Here is a 15,942-nt window from a genome sequence, read left to right as displayed (position 1 = left end):
CGATATTTGAACCAACCCAATAACACGTTCACATACTCACTCTAATGAGGAGGTGCTTATCTCCACTAGCCGACAACTGAAAGTCCCCGGTAGGCATAATTCAGTCATCTTCTCACACATGTACGTGCAGGAAGACATCAGAGCTGATCCCGTGAACCCAATTCAAAATGAAGCGCCTTTTGGGTTATTCATTTGTGAACGCCAAGGATACCAGCGATCTGGAGAGCAACGGAGTTATCCTCGGAAAAATCGAGTCTCCGAAGAAGGAACGAAATTGCGTGCGAGCCAATTCCAAGAAGCTTTTACTGGAGGATAAGATCACGGAGCGAATTCGCAAGAGCATTTGGCCCGACCGAAACGAAGAGTTGTTGATCGCTCTTTTAGAACACCATCCCAATGAGATCAACAAGCATTCGGGGATTCTCAATAACACCCTCTTGCACAGGTCAGAACACATTCACAGTTATGGTATATCAACTACCGTTAGATGTAGACACACCAGCGTACTGTATTGTTGGGTACAAAAAGTGCGTAACTGGTTTTCAGCGGTTTTCCCTGTTTTTTTAGAGCGGCTCGTCATGGAAATAAAAAAGCGGTTCGAGTTCTATTGGATCGAAAAGCCAAAACAGATGCCAAAGATGTTAATGGACAAACCGCTTTACACATTGCTTGTGCTCATAAACAGGAGGATATTGTCCAGATGTTGGTGGACGATTGGGCTGATGTGAACTTGAGCGACATTGATGGAGACGCTCCCATTCATTTGGCATGTAAAGTAGGAGCAATTCCAAGTTAAAAGGACTTGTATCTATGTGGGTTATTAGCTAATTGAATCCAACCCTTAGGGCGGTTCCATGAGCATTCTGAAGATTGTCATGGAGAAGAGCTTGTGCAAAATGGGATGCGAGGGCAATGTGGGCAACTCACTTCTTCATTATGCTGCCCAACACGGTCATGTGGAAATGATGATTTATCTCATTGAGAATGGGAACCATCCCAATCAGAAGAACTACCTAGGCGAGACCCCATTGCATCTGGCTGCGGGAATACATATGAAAAGTAAGAAGGGTTCTCTAACAAGAGGTTGGATTTGAACTTGAAAGGCGCTTTACCCACCACCTTTTCAGAGGTTGGAATCAAGCCCATGGAACTGTTGTTGGACAAGGGAGCGGATCTGAATGCCCGAACTCTCTGGGGAGATACGGCGGCTCATTATGCGGCCTTGGGTGGAACAATAGAAGTTTTGAAGTTTCTCTGTTCTGAAGGGATCAATCTTGACAAACCGGATAGAAGGCCGCCCGATGATGTCATTGAAAAAAATGGGCTCTCAAAGGTGGGTTAACCGTTGGAGTTAAGACAAGTTTGATTTTGGAAAATGAATTGTTTTCTACATGACAGGCCACTTGTCTGGATTTTATTCTTTAAACCGTCAATTTCATATCGATTATAAACTTAGGAGAATAGCTTTATACACTAAAAAAAAACTTCAGCAAGAAGTTTCAATTCAGTGTTGAAACGTTGATACGTTGTAGAGTATCAAACGGACTATAATGGTGAACAGGAAAGCCCCAAAACCATTGGGAACCAAATCCAAAAAGGAGAGGGAACATTGATGGAAACGTATGTTTTGCCTCTTCTTAGGACTTCTGTGAGCGAATGGAAATGAGTTTTCTGAAGAAAATTGCAACCTCGGCATGTAAAGTGAAAGCCAACTTTGTCATTGACAAGATCATGGCCGCCCGAAACATCATGATCATGAATCAGAGTGCATATTTCCTAGATGGTCACCGATTCAGAGTCTATCACCACACCGAGTTTACCGAACAGGAAGTCAGCTTCAAGAATATGGCTACAGAAATGCGGCTCAACATCTCCGATCCGAAATCAGCTTTCAATTCGTTTCTCAAAAATATCCCCGAGAGTGTGGATTATCTCCTCAATAAATGTTTAGTCTCATTCTGTGGCACCGACCAGATCCAAGGCAAGGTCTTGTTTGACTTTTTCCTTTTCTTTCCGCCTTATTCGGCAGAAATAGACCTGAAGGATCAGCCCGAAAACCTCGGCGAATTGGTTCTTCTTGAGACCTTAATTGGTAATCATAAGGAGAGATTCCTCACTCATCCCCTCATTGAAACGTTCCTGAAACTAAAATGGTATCGAACATGGCGTTTGTACCTGGCCATAATCATCCTATTTGGAGTTTTCACCATCACCGTCCTCGGCTTTTCGTTGGCCCATTTTGGAAACGTCACCGAAGAGCCTTGGATTTTGGGGGAAAGAAACATTTGGTGGTGGCTCCTCTCCGTGACGTCCACCTATGTTGCAACTACCGAACTCATCAAAGTTGTATATCTCACCAGAAAATTCTTCAGAAACACCAAGCATCATTTGGAACACCTTAAAAAGGACACCTCAATGGTCATTTACATGACATTCCGGATATGTCGTGAGTTGACAGTGACCTTTCTACCGATTCTCTTGTTGTACACGGATTGGCCTTTCGAGACCAAGCGTTACATCGCGGCCATTTCGGTCATTTTGACTTGTCATTCGTTCATGTTGGCCTTAAGTCGGCTCCCCAAGATTGGGATCTACATCTTCATGCTGTGCAAAGTATTCACCACAATCATCAGTTTCTTCCTGTCGTACTTTTGGCATTTCTTGGGCTATGCCGTGGCCTTTCATATTCTCATGCCAAAGGATGGGGCCTTCAGTAGCTTGAGTGACTCCATAATCAAGGTACTGCATCATGATTCAAACTTATGAATGTACTCTTTTATGACATTGCTTATTTCTTCAGGTCTTAACCATGCTCATGGGGGAGTATGATTTTACGGATAACTTCATCAACGAGAACACGTTTTGGTTGGCCAAATTACTTTTCGTCGTGTTTGTCATTGACATGTCTGTGGTGCTGATGAATCTTGTGTTGGGTTTGGCCGTCAATGATGTCGAGAGCATCCTCCAAGATTCCAATGTCCGAAGAATGGTTCATGAGACACTCACAGTGGTCTATCTTGAGGAGCTCAGTTCCAATTTGGCCAAGCTCAAGTTTCCGTTCAGGTGTTGCCAGGAACTGAGGATCACAAATAGCAGCACGTGCCAGTTTAAAGAGGTGGTCTACTTGAACCTCGTGGATGTCATTCATCACGAGGGTAACCAGATCGTCATAGACAGAATCTGCACTGACGGGGTACGAAAATCCCATCCATGTCCTGAAAGCGTGTCCCAAAACATTGTTTCCATCTTAAGGTGAGTGGTCTCAAAGCGTTTAGATTGAAACCATAAACATTTGTGCTGATTTGGTTAGATTTCTACGACCGGGGTAGGCGACTGACGTCCTCTTAGGAACCGACCCCTTGGTTTGGTTATCATTGTTGGGATTCTATTTATTTCATTATCGAGATCTGAAACGGAAAATGTCCACAGTTTTTAATTTATGACATATCGATATTGCTAGAACTTGGTTACTTGAAAAAATGCAAGGAATATGTCATGAAAACTGTTGAGGCATTTAATATGGAATGAAATTGTCTGTTTTGGATTCCTCATTTCGACCAAAGGCGAAATTATTCCGCAGTGTTTTTGGTTTTGCACAAGCCGTCTAGGAAGGCCATTGGCGGTTGTGGTCATGTATTGCAAATTTTTGAAAAGAGATGTAGTTAAAATCGATTAGCTAAGTACAGAAGTCTTCCTAAATTAGTCATCTCTCATACACAGGGAAGACATCCTTGGTCCAATAGCGTCTTGGTATAAAAGAGCTCGCTGCACAATCTTTTTTATCTTTCTTATTTGCATAACTAAAAAGTGTTCCATTTCTTTTTGGTGTGTTTTTAAAAGCCTATTTGTCCCTGCAGGAACCGTCTGTCTATACACAACGAATTTCATCCTGACGCCAACTCACAAATGATCATATCCGAGTTGAAGGAACACAATCAACGCTTGGAGACCAAAATAGAGAAACTTGACCTTCAAATTGAAACCCTTCTCTCCCTGGTCAACGATTTGCATTTGAAATTTCCCCCAAATGTTGTGTAACTGAATGTTATCAATATTTGATTCGATTCTCGTCGCATGAATACATCATATATTTATCAATAGCAATGCAACCATTGTTATAACACAAACGAATCTAATGCTCCTCGGCCACCAAATTGTCCATAACCAAAGCGTTAATCCTTCTGTCCAAAGCGTGACGGTCTTCGCGAGCGGACGGAGGAATAATCGACACTTGCGGAACCTGTGGAACTCCAGGGATCGTATCGTAAAGTCCGTCTTGAGACAGGTGCTTGAGCACTCGTTGAATGTCCTTCGTTAACAGCAATTTTGGTCCATCATTCAAAATTCGCAAGAGACGGGGAAAATCGGTGGCCGACTCCATCAACGGCTTCAAGAGATGTACCAAAGTCAGACAAACTTGAACTATGGGTTTCTCGTCAAAGCGGCGAATAAACAAGAAATCCCATACCAAAGCGGCTCCATAGGCGGACATGCTGCCGAAAAAGCTCTCGGAGATCCATTTCCGAAGGAACAGCTTCAGATCTGCAAAATAATGCACATCTTCTTTTGCCACCCTTTTGTTCTTCACGAACCGGTTGAGAATCTCTTGCGTCTTCTCGTCACTTTCTGTGTAAATCTCCTGGGAGAATAACGTTAAATCAATGTGATCCGTGTCTTTCTGTAGGTAACCATGTAAATCGATCAGGAATTGGGTCTCTTCTTGCTCCAGAATATCATACACCTCTTGGGCAATGCGGAAAATATCTGACCTTCCAAATTTGACAACCTCACAAAACAGACGAAAATTGTAGGCCACAGCTAAGGCTTTTTCCTCCTTCGAATCCGGAGAGATTGCGTGAAAATATTTACAGGCACGAACCAACCAAAAAATGTGCGTTGGAGAGAAGTTGTTGTCCACCATTTTGGCGATGGTGAGCACCCTGGTGTAGAACACTAATCTGTCGTCCACACCATCTCCGTCCTTGTCAATGAGTTTGATCTCAAATTCCTCTCTTAAAGCTGGACTCCGTTCATAGGCCAGGATAACAGAGAAGTCGACAGGCTTTCGGCCTTTCCATTCACTCACGGTTCCGATTTTTCGAGACTCCAAATGGCTTTTGATTTCTCTCTCAAATTCCATCTTGCCGTGTTTCAATGCCAATTCAGACATGCCTGTCAAATAGATGCGGTCATAGAGCTGATGTCTGAACATCGAAGGCATGATAAGGAGTCGCCTTTGAAGCTCTAACATGACCATTTCGTCCATGCCGTTTTTGGAGTCGAGAAGCTCTTTCAGCACGCCGTGAACGAACATTTTGCGGTCCGGCAAGGTGTCTTCAAGCTCGACAATCTTGGTCCGTCGTTTGTAGTTTTTGACTTTGATTTTGTTCTTCTTCACCAGTTTCTTGTTCAATTCAGCGTTGAGATCCGAAGAGAATATCTCTCTCAGGTCAGACAGAAGTTTTCGATCCGCTTCGTGCGTCTCCTGGTATTGAAGTAAACCTTCTTTCACCTTCTGATCAACAAAGGCCTTCATCTCATCTTGGACCCTCTTTCGTTGCATGGGATTTAAGGCCTCCAAAAGACCAGGGTCGAACTTATGGTGTGGGAAATGCTTCACCACGAACCCTCTGCCCAACAAATGAAACAAGACTTGTTGTTTTTCTGGGGAATCCAACTCTCCTCTCAAATGGTCCACCAGAAATCCGGAGACGGATGTCTCAATTTTGCGCATACGTCTCAAACCCCGGGCTTCCTCATATCCGGCATTTAACCATTTGGAAGGGAAAACGTGGTTATTGGTCTCATGACGCTGTTTAACCCTTTCGAACGACATGTTCACTCGCCACTGGTTCTAAATCCAATGACGTCGGTAATAGAGCCTGGCTCAAGCTGCGTAGTTATTGGGCACGGGTTCGGTCTGAGGTTGCTTTCCCATTCCGATTCAGCTCAACACGGAAAGGTAAGCCTAACCAGATTGTCTCTCCTCATTTTCAATTCAGAGGCAAGAGTACGTTTTGGGGGCAATCATAACCACCTAACCACACTGTACGAATAAGACTGGCCAATCCGTCCCATTTCCATTGGATCCACTCGAAATGTCGGGTCAAAAGTTGGGTAGCCCAGGTATTAGAACACTGCCGTAACGTCTTCACCCTGTAATCATCATACTATGAACCTAGTAGCTAGATACTACAGTTCATGAATTATAGATGAATTCAAGTCCCCAGCAACTCCAAGTGTGAGTGTTGAAACGTGGGGAAATAGTTGTTCGAGAACAAATATTAACTTTCTTTGCGACGAACCGTGATTAGAAAAACAAACATTCGCGCAATTAACGAATCCCGAAATAGATTGCCAGTGGTTGAACAGTTCTTACAAGAATTGGCTTTTTGAATCTGATGCTTTATTATTGTCTCAAATTCAGCCAAGATGGTTACGCGTAGCGAACCTACAAGTCAAAGATTGAATGAAACATTGAAACCTGGTAACTTTGTTGTAAAAAAGCTACATTTTGCTCACCTCAAGGCTAAAGCTATATAAGATACATCAGTTCCTTTTAGGGCTTGAACCTTTACCGAATAAAAGGTAACGCGTTACCATTACTCTTACAGAAAAAAGATGGCCTAAAACTGCCAAAAAAAAATGTTTTGCGCGATTTTTTCCACGTTTAGCAAATATGATGTGAAACAAATGACGAATACAAGAGGGTACAAGGGTTCGAGGATTAAGGTTTGCTTGGTTTTATTTTTTTTCTCTTTTACTAAACATTTTGACAAGTATGTTTTCATCCTTTTTTATCATGGTTTGAAAAGAGTTGACGCAAGGCAAGTATTCCACTGATTTGACGAGAGGAAAAATGTGGTTACTATTTGAGGCTAACTTACGGGTTTCTGTTATGCAACTAGTAATGTCATACAATATAGAAAATGTAATTTGATAACCCAAGTCGCAGCCTCTCATGAGTATTTATTTGATCCCATCAGTAGCAAATAAGTCATTGCGTTTAAGACAGAACATAAAATCGGACCTCTATACATTTTTTCTTTTTCTCATTTAAAAGAGAAGAAAGAAACGGTAACGGGCGAGCTAAAAAATCCACTCAATACTGTGAGTTCTGCAGAAAAGTAACGCGTAGCCGGTAGGGTAACCCAACCAATCCTTGGTTCCTGCAATTTTTAAGTGTTGGGGATTCCATTCCAACCAGCGGTAACGGAGTCCAATGGGGAAGGAATGAGGTAGTTCAATCTTCAAATTGTTTTACCTGTGAAAGTGTTGTTCTAATGTCGAGCAGAAATTCGAGAGGGTTGCACTAAGCGGTTTTTTTCCCCATATCTTTGTTCAGCTCTTTCGCACGTTCGAACCATGAAGTTTCAGCTATTTCTGCTCGACGTGAAAACAAAAAAAAATATTGGTATTTTGGGGGTATATTCACAATTTCGCCTTGATTCTCCAAACAAGCTCTGGCGTTTTCACTAATTTTTCGGCTCCCGGACCTTCCTTTCAGTCTTACCAGTGGCCTTGAACTCAGATATTACCTTAAAGACTGTTGCTCTTGATACAGTGGCTTTGAGAACGCGAGCGATCTCAGAAGTTTTCTTCCCTGAACTGAATAGCTTCAAAATCAAATCGCGTTTCACTTTTTCGGAGGCCATTCTGGACAACTTTGCGATCTTTTTGGGATGTGATCAAGTATAATCTATGGTAAACTAGCAAGGGTAGTATATGGGCGAGTCATTTTAGGGTTTTTGAACGGGCAATGCACACAATCATTCAAAAGTTTAGTTTTTTTAAATTTTCTTAGGATGACATCGATTTTTTTAAATGGTTTTCTTTGACGGGCCTGGTGTGGTGTAAAATCATGACGGAGTACGTGAACTTAGACAGTTCTAGAGTTTCGATAAACGATTGCTTTTCCAATTGGGGTAAGGCCTCGTTTTGGCCCTTCATAAAAGACTCCTCGATGTCTTTGAGAAAATTATCCTTGTCTGTGTCTTGATCTGTGAGCACCTTGGTCCCCAAAAGAGTCAATTCATCCGATCATGTCCAATATAAGGGGTGCAGGCGTCATTTTTACTGATTTTTTGCGAAACTTCCTTACCGCTACTGGGAATGATATCCTTAGCAATTCAAGATAAACGCACATTTATTTTACTTAACTTTTTGTATAATAACGGATCCACCTGCGAATTAGAGTTGGCAGATCTGGCTAGATGTTTTTGGACTTAAATCTTTATCTTTACAAAATACTTTTTGAAACCATACAAAAGTATTTGTCTGATATTGCGTGTTGTATCTTGGATTTTAGTACCTCTACTGCATTGAAAAATACCCCAGTGACCTCCCAAAATTTGTGCTGACATCGTCAGACAGCTGCTATTTAAATTGAAGGAGTCATTATCATCTTTACTAAAAGTTATCATTTAGACTAAGGAAGTATTCCTTTTCTAGCCTGGCACGGCGCCGCTAAGCAAGGAGACTGTGAAAAGTTATCCAATGCCTGCAAAGATTTAGCGTCAGTAGATTTGGTTGGCCCTGAAAGGTTAATCTAGCTTTGAAATGAGGCAGATTCATTGGTTATTAACGTAATATCGTGCAAACGAGGTTTTCGAATGAGAACATTAATTTTCATATATCTCCTCGTAATGTGTTGATGAAATAGGTAAGCTCAAGGGAGGCATGATTGTGTTTATTTGCATAGTGCACCCGTCCATATCTTTTGGCATCAGTAATTTGGGCGCTAAACGGAAGTATTCCATCACGCTTCAAATAATTGGTTCACTTTCATTGATGATATGATCTGTGTACGTGGGAAATCAGACATAAATCATTGATGACCCGAGCTAATAGAATCGGTTGAGTCTAGAGTTCTACGTAGTTGAGGCCAAAAAAATGTGTGGAACACCCGAATAATGTTAGCGGGCATTTTCAAATTTGAAAAATGAGCTTTCCGTGAACAAACTAGATGGCGCTACAAGACTTATCAATATTTCTTTTTGTATGAAGAACGTCAAATACACCTTAAGTGTAAAAATGATACTCACATGTCACATAACATCATTGTATCGTGCATGTGAACAAATAGGGCTCGCATGATGTTTTATAAACAAGAACATATGGTTGGGCAATTCAAACGTCTCATCACGCTGAAACGGCATTGAAAGCCACAACAAAATTCCACCAATGATGGGTGGTTAGGGCTAGTGAGGCCAAACAGCCCCCCAACAGGCCAAATTATAAGGTCAACGTGGCTCTGGATCGAAGGTTCTCCAGCCATATGGCCCTAGGCCTATATCAACCCCACTCATCATTCCCCCTATTTTCACGCTAATAATCCAGCATGGGTTTTTTACCGGACGAAAAACCATCCGGAAAGACTTTATAATTCCAGCCATGCGATTATCTGTGGAAATTGCCAGCTCACTGGACATACCCCCTCCGACAAGAGACTTGACGCATCCCTAGAAATGTAGGCCCGTGGCGTCAGCTGTTGGCCTTTCAGCTGGTGCGTGTGGCATGCCTTCTGGCATGATCAATGACCTACCCATCTAGGACCAACGACACTCTTTGACCCGACTGTCCTCGTCCACCTGGCCAGCGTCATTGCGGGCCCCGACGTGATCATGTCCTCGTTGACGGATCAACAGGCCACGTACTACGTGGACCCGGACACGGGTCACCTGATGATGCCGGGCACCCGGCGTCCCGATGGGACGTGGCGCAAGCCGCGGCGCATCAAGGAAGGCTACGTGCCGCAAGATGAAGTCCCGCTCTACGAAAGCAAGGGCAAGCAATGGGCCAAAGCTAAGGACATCCCCGGTCTCAGCCAGGACATCCTTAAGATGAAGATCGACACGTTCGATTCGCGCAAGCTCCAACCCGCCGCCCACATCCCCGGTCTCAACCCCGAGCACGTGGTCAATCCCGACCTGCTCAACGTCAAGTCCAAGAATAGCAAGAAGAAGAAGAACAAGGCGGCTGTCCATGAGGCTGCCGAGCACAACGGCGGGGCGGCAAGTCCCCCGCCGTCGGCTGTGACCCCGCCCGCCGTGAGCGAGGCCTCGGATTCGGGCGGAGGCGGCGCGTCCACGGACCCGGCCAAAAAGCTGCGGAACCTGAAGAAGAAGCTCCGCGATATTGAGGCCTTGGTCAAGAAACTGGACGAGGGCCTCATCACTCAACCCGAGCCTGAGCAGTTGGAGAAGGTGGGACGGAAAGAGGCGGTGGAAAGCGAGATTGCCACTCTGGAGGCCCTTTTAGGATCCTAATGGGGTGGAGGCGGTCGCTCTCTCTCCGCCCAAGTCCAATTTGTCACACAGTCCCCGCTGCTCCCTCTCCTCCGCCTCCTCCACCTCCTCCATCTCTGCCTCCTCGTCTCAGTGATGGATGATTGAAGAATGACCGATCGCTTCAACTTGACCACGTGGTGTGAATCATGTGTACCTTTTGTGTTATTATCATATGCCAAGCTAAGAATAGACCCGCCGGCCGTTCTTATACAAATAATAAAATGGATCATCATTTAGTCTCATCATGGTCTCTCATTGATTGATGGTCCAATTCTCTTGTTCTAGACCCTGGCACCATGTTTCTCAAGGCTTATCGGGTCAAGTCCAATATCCAGATGAAAGGCTCGGATAAGAAGAAGTTCAAGGCCGAATTGCGTAAAAAGTTCCCGCTCCTGACGGAAGAGAGGCTCAACGAGCTCCTGCCTACCAAGGACGAGGTCGTCTTGAGCAAGATCTACACCTTTAACGGCGATTCTGTGCTGGTGTATACCCACCAAAAGAACCCGTTATTTTTCGAACTCGAGAAAGATAAAGTCATCTTTCCCACCGTTTACACCTTGTGGAAATACCCTGACCTTCTGCCCAGTTTTCCCACTTGGCCTCTGGTCCTGCCCAAGATCGCCAATGGGGCCGATCTCATGATTCCCGGCATTGTCGTCGATTACGAACGCGGTGACAAAGCCTATCTGAACGGCAAATTAAAACGTGATGACGCGGTCTACGTGAACCTGACCAATAATCGAGCGGCCGTGGCGGTGGGCGTATCCTATCATTCAAGTGAAGATCTCTACATGGCTGGCAGGCGTGGAAAAGGGCTCAAGATTCTACATTTCGCTGGTAAGTCTCTTGTTCGAAATGAAATCTATACATAACCTGTTAGCTTGATTGAAGTCATCGATTGTAGGGGATAAGTTGTGGGAGTCGGGCAGCAAAGTGCCATTGCCCACCATGAATCCTCCTGATGGGTTGGATTTTATCAATCATACGGAAGAAAACCAATATGTGTCGGATGACGAAAACGACCCAGCTGAAGAGATTGAGTCGGTCCAAGACGATCGTGTTGAGGAAGTGGTGGAAGGTGCCAAAGATTTGCAAGTCCAAGATGTCCCCGAAGTCGAAGAAGACCCTAGAAGCCCTCAAGAGATTATGGATGAACTCCTAGAAAACGCGTTTCTCCAAGCCTGGAAGACTAGTGCCAAGAAAGCCGAACTTCCCATGTTGACCAGCAATTTCTTCCGTGTTCATATGGTTTCCCAGTGCCCCAAGGGTAAATCTTTGGACGTGAAGAAATCTTCCTACAAGAAACTTTCCAAATTTCTCTCGGAAAAGTCAAAAGAGGGACTCATCACCGTGAAAGAACTCACCAAAGGAGTTGAAAGCATCACCGACGTCAAGCGTGATCATGAGAAAATTCAACACTTCAGAGTGATCAAAGTCGTAAAAGATGAAGAACCCGAAGAAGAGGTTCTGCCCTGTGATATGAAGTACGAACCGCCCGAAATCACGGAACTGTTCATCGTTAGTGGCCCCGTACAGGCCATTTTCAAGCCTTTGGGTATCCCCAAAGGACGGGGCCTCACCGGGCCTCAAGTGCGCGAAGAAGTGAAACGATACGTACTCGAGAACGACATGCAAGACCCAGAGCGAAAGAGCTTAGTCAAGTTGAATCCCGAGATGGCCGGCGTCGTTCTTGGCAAGGGTGAAAATGGAGTGTTTTCCCTCAAATGGGACGATCTCCACTCGCGTATTCAAGCGAAAATGTCGAACGGATTCAGCCTACGATTCCCCGGAGAGGCTGAATCGAAAGTATCCAAAGGAGCTTTGGAACCCATAGAAATAACTACTGCCACACGATCGGGAAACAAGAAGGTGACACTGGTGCACAGATTGGAGCTGTTTCGAATCAGCCCCAAGGAGTTTGCTCAAAAACTGCAAGTGGGTGTGGCAGCTAGCACAAGCGTTCATGAAGCACCCAATCAGAAACCTGGAGCAGTGGAAGTTCTTGTCCAAGGAAACCAGACTAGCTTTATCTCTAAGCTATTGCTCCAAGAATACAAAATCCCACGGAAATATGTGAAAGAGCAAGAAGTAGTCAAAAAGAAGAAAGGCAAGAATCCTCCTAAATAAAAGGAATATTGACCCGCGACCAACTATGAGTACCTAGAAAGTGTTCGATTTATTTGACCATTGTTCGGGCAACACCGGGCATAACAAAAGCTTGGATGCACTCCACTGAGCCAGTCACGATTTGGTCGTCGACTTGAAATGCGGTCTCCATCGTGATGGGAGTAATACGAATGCCTTTGATAGAAATGATTTCAACTCCATCAGGGAGCGGAGGCATACTCTCGGACATGAATGTGGCGTCAGACTCGATGGCATTCAAGAACTTGTATAAATCTGCTCGCTTGATACCCCCTCGAATGAGCAGAAGTCGAAGTCGTCCGTCGTTGATGGATCCATCTGGCACAACTGTTCGATCCTGGTCCAAACAAGGCATGTTGAACACGTGAACCGCCACAAAATCGCCCACTTCAGTGACCCAGCCTAAATCCTGATGAAGCGGTTTGGGCATTTCTGGCATGGCAGGAAAATAGGGTTTCGGTCGTTTCTGATTGCGGAGGGTGCCTTGGCTCATTGAGCTAGGGGGTGAAGCCGTGACAACACTACTGGCCATCATGACCGTATGGTTGTTGAGCAAAGGAAACGGGCCATGATGTTGGAGTCGGACATCGAGTTCCTGCCAGCTTCTAAAATAGAGCTGTCCTTCAGCCAAGAGAGATGTGTAGGTGTAACGGGAGGCTGGAGGGGGACTAGCAATGGCTGGGGATCTGGGTTTGGTTTTGGACGTGGCTTTTTTGGCTTTGGTGGAGGTGATCAAGGGGTCCATGCTTGAATCTCTAATGTCGGTGGATTCCGAGGTATTCCTTGAACTGTTGAAGGTTTTCGATAAGTTTGGTGCATCTTTTAAAAGCCCAATGGAACAGGAGGAACATGTCGTTCGATTCGATAATGTGGACTGTAGGCTATGAATTTGGGACGAGGCCTTTGAGGAGAGGTTTTCAGATAATTGCTTCGTACTCGAATTGCCACCTTGAACCGGTAGGTAGGAAATAACTGCACTTTGAACCGTGATCGATGAGACCCGGAATAGGTTGGTCAATCCTAATCGGTAGTTCTTGAGGAGTTTCAGCTTGTTGGTCTTGGTTCCCTTGAGTTCGTTTAGAAGTCCCCAACCAAAGTTGCAAACTCCCACTTGGGATCGATCTTTGGTTTGGACAAATATCAGGTCCATGGGGTGAGTGATAGCCCTACCGACGTTGAGGGCATTTGACAAGATGCCATCGTGATGGAAAGGCTCTTTTTGAAGGTGAATCATGGCCCTTCCAAAAGCTGAAATGGTTCCGATTGGAATTGAGCTCACGGAGAGATGGGACAATGCATCCTGCCAATCGACTCGATCAAACAATCCATTCAAAACCTCGTGGATGAGGCCATCCCCCGAGACACACACCACACCCTTCCAACGAGCTAGATTCTCGTTCTTGACCACACTGTAGGCATGTCCTGGGTATTCAGTCACCAGCACCTCGTACTCGGTGGCAGCATCCTTGAAGATCGGGACCAGAATGTCTCTGAACACTTTTAAAGCATTTCCCTTTCCCGCCAATGGATTCAACGCCACGAGGATCTTTTGACTCAAGTAGGTTTTGGATTGAGTGACGTTCACCAGTCTCGATTTGGAAAACGGACCAGAGGAGGTCAGAGGGGATCCTCCAGGAAAAAACAGCTCTAAGATGGTTTTGACCCAATTCTGTTTTAACAAATGAACCTGTTTGTGGTCAAAATGGTACAAAACGGACTGGGCATCCTCATCTTCATCGTCAGTGCCTTCAGCGGTCTTGGTCTCTTTTGGCCGCAAGTGGAAATAGAAGACCACTTTTGAGGGTGCTTTTCCCACTAAAGGATATGTAATGAGTTGGAATAGAGGCGGTCCCAGATTGGGTCTTTCCGTCCCCTGGACCCCGAGGGCGGGTCGACAAGCTAAAATATCACGTCCAAACACTTGGATACATTTCCAATCTGAGCACAAATGACAGCAGGAGGTTCGCAGGGATCGGGTCTGGAGGGTCAGGCCCAGATGGGAAAGCGAGACCACATATTCCCCTACTTTCCCCTTGCACCAAACCCGAAAAGTGTGCTCTAAAAGCACCACTCTGCCAGTGTAAGTTTCTTCAGACTTCATTCTTGAGATTTCCCAATGAAACTTCGTTCGTATCACAGTGGCATTATTTTTCTTTGGTTGTCCATCATCAGTTGTCAAATTTATGGTGAGTTACTTCATACACATGTTTTCCCCGCCGAGTCCTTAATCCAACTGAAGCGTGCGAAAATCAATGTGCGCTTCCACCGATTAGGAAGCACGGGAAAAGAACTCTCATTTTCGTTTCTAAATCCATAAGTATGAGGTGCAATGAGAGGTGGATTACACCTGAGGCTGAAGACCCAGCACTCACAGTATAATACAGAGACGACAATTCCCAGGAAAAGTCAGTTTACGTAGCTTGGACATGATATTACTAGACGACGCACTGATTGCACGTACAAGAGCAAGGAAAAGAAAGTGAAGCAATGAATACATATGTGGGAAAAAACAACAAATTGAACGATCAAATATCGTCCACCTGATCACTTGATCTTGATCTCGATACAAGTCGATATAAGGCGATTCTTGATCGCATTTGGTGATCGTTCCCAGCTACATTTTTTTCAGTCATTACCACAGACACGAGAATGACAATCAAGTATAGTTCGCTACACCTGCACAACGAAATCGAGGTGACTTAGTTAGCTAGCAGTAACCACATGTACAATGTATTCGAATGCTCCTATAACATATAACTACGTACATTGGAGTGCATCATCCGATTTGTCGACAGACAGTCGAGCGATCCAGGAAAATATGGAAGCCATTCGAATGGCGCCAAATCCCCAAGGCTTGAGAAACTTCTGTGAGTCAATTTTGGTCGAGAAGAAAAAAAAATCCTGGCACGCCTAATTTAGTTCATTGATACTTTTGGCCTCCGGACTCGATTTCTTCCGAAAGAAATGTAAGAAAAGTAACCACATTCAAGGAGACCATTGGCTAGAATATTGGTTAAATGAGGGACAAAAAAAGAAGCGAAAGTAATTCGGTTCAATACTAATTAGAACGTCGAAAACAAGCGGGTTATTTTTGCGCATGAGAATTGATGAGCCAATTGCAATTAGGGCTCGTAAAGTTCAATTATTTTTTCCAAGATTCAAGGCTTTTCGCCTAAAGTACCTTTGATCAACATTTTGTTCACGATCAATCTCAGCTTCTCTTTCCCGATCCTCGTATTGATCAATGCCGATCCATCTCAATTTGTAAAGAAAATTGCTCTTATTCGATATTTGTGCCCCTATTCACGCTAGAATTTGGCTCCGAAAAGTCAAAAGCTGTGTGCTACAACTCCTTCGGATCAAGTATCTGAATGCAAAGCATTTATAATTCTTGGCCATGGAAAACATTTACGTGTCACAAAATGTGCTAAAGACACTATCCATTACCTGTCAATAATGAAGCCGTCAACGTTCAAATCCCGCCAGTTTCAGCTTTGACAGTTTCTGA

General features: G+C 44.5%; 4 protein-coding genes across 4 annotated transcripts; 3 read left to right on the top strand and 1 right to left on the bottom strand.

Annotated features, from left to right (window-relative positions):
* Nucleotides 1-42: 42 nt before the first annotated feature.
* On the top strand, nucleotides 43-4,373 carry LOC131884075 (transient receptor potential channel pyrexia-like). Its single transcript, XM_059231713.1, has 7 exons — nucleotides 43-445; nucleotides 568-775; nucleotides 846-1,059; nucleotides 1,128-1,333; nucleotides 1,642-2,739; nucleotides 2,801-3,252; nucleotides 3,858-4,373. Exons 1-7 carry the CDS (start codon nucleotides 168-170, stop codon nucleotides 4,036-4,038), a joined length of 2,637 nt encoding a protein of 878 aa, XP_059087696.1. The 5' UTR covers nucleotides 43-167; the 3' UTR covers nucleotides 4,039-4,373.
* A 5,111-nt stretch (nucleotides 4,374-9,484) lies between these two features.
* On the top strand, nucleotides 9,485-10,575 carry LOC131884079 (partner of Y14 and mago-like). Its single transcript, XM_059231716.1, has one exon. It carries the CDS (start codon nucleotides 9,624-9,626, stop codon nucleotides 10,266-10,268), a length of 645 nt encoding a protein of 214 aa, XP_059087699.1. The 5' UTR covers nucleotides 9,485-9,623; the 3' UTR covers nucleotides 10,269-10,575.
* A 10-nt stretch (nucleotides 10,576-10,585) lies between these two features.
* LOC131884077 (eukaryotic translation initiation factor 2D-like) lies at nucleotides 10,586-12,439 on the top strand. Its single transcript, XM_059231715.1, has 2 exons — nucleotides 10,586-11,126; nucleotides 11,194-12,439. The coding sequence occupies exons 1-2, from the start codon at nucleotides 10,586-10,588 to the stop codon at nucleotides 12,414-12,416; spliced, it is 1,764 nt and encodes a 587-aa protein (XP_059087698.1). The 3' UTR covers nucleotides 12,417-12,439.
* A 13-nt stretch (nucleotides 12,440-12,452) lies between these two features.
* LOC131884076 (sphingosine kinase 2-like) lies at nucleotides 12,453-14,864 on the bottom strand. The gene has a single exon (XM_059231714.1). The coding sequence runs from the start codon at nucleotides 14,533-14,535 to the stop codon at nucleotides 12,466-12,468; it is 2,070 nt and encodes a 689-aa protein (XP_059087697.1). The 5' UTR covers nucleotides 14,536-14,864; the 3' UTR covers nucleotides 12,453-12,465.
* Nucleotides 14,865-15,942: the final 1,078 nt, after the last annotated feature.

The sequence above is a fragment of the Tigriopus californicus genome, chromosome 7 (assembly GCF_007210705.1).
Source record: "Tigriopus californicus strain San Diego chromosome 7, Tcal_SD_v2.1, whole genome shotgun sequence".
In the NCBI taxonomy this organism is placed as follows: domain Eukaryota; kingdom Metazoa; phylum Arthropoda; class Copepoda; order Harpacticoida; family Harpacticidae; genus Tigriopus; species Tigriopus californicus.
Note: the sequence above shows the minus strand (reverse complement) of the source record. Positions and strands in the feature narration are given on the sequence as shown.

What these genes read in the sequence shown, in the direction of transcription:
- LOC131884077 (XM_059231715.1), top strand. Translation starts at nt 10,586, where the DNA reads ATGTTTCTCAAGGCTTATCGGGTCAAGTCCAATATCCAGATGAAAGGC. An exon ending in CAAGATTCTACATTTCGCTG is followed by an intron (nt 11,127 to 11,193) that starts GTAAGTCTCTTG and finishes CATCGATTGTAG; the next exon opens with GGGATAAGTTGTGGGAGTCG.
- LOC131884079 (XM_059231716.1), top strand. Translation starts at nt 9,624, where the DNA reads ATGTCCTCGTTGACGGATCAACAGGCCACGTACTACGTGGACCCGGAC.
- LOC131884075 (XM_059231713.1), top strand. Translation starts at nt 168, where the DNA reads ATGAAGCGCCTTTTGGGTTATTCATTTGTGAACGCCAAGGATACCAGC. An exon ending in AATAACACCCTCTTGCACAG is followed by an intron (nt 446 to 567) that starts GTCAGAACACAT and finishes CTGTTTTTTTAG; the next exon opens with AGCGGCTCGTCATGGAAATA. An exon ending in TGCGGGAATACATATGAAAA is followed by an intron (nt 1,060 to 1,127) that starts GTAAGAAGGGTT and finishes CCACCTTTTCAG; the next exon opens with AGGTTGGAATCAAGCCCATG.
- LOC131884076 (XM_059231714.1), bottom strand. Translation starts at nt 14,535, where the DNA reads ATGAAGTCTGAAGAAACTTACACTGGCAGAGTGGTGCTTTTAGAGCAC.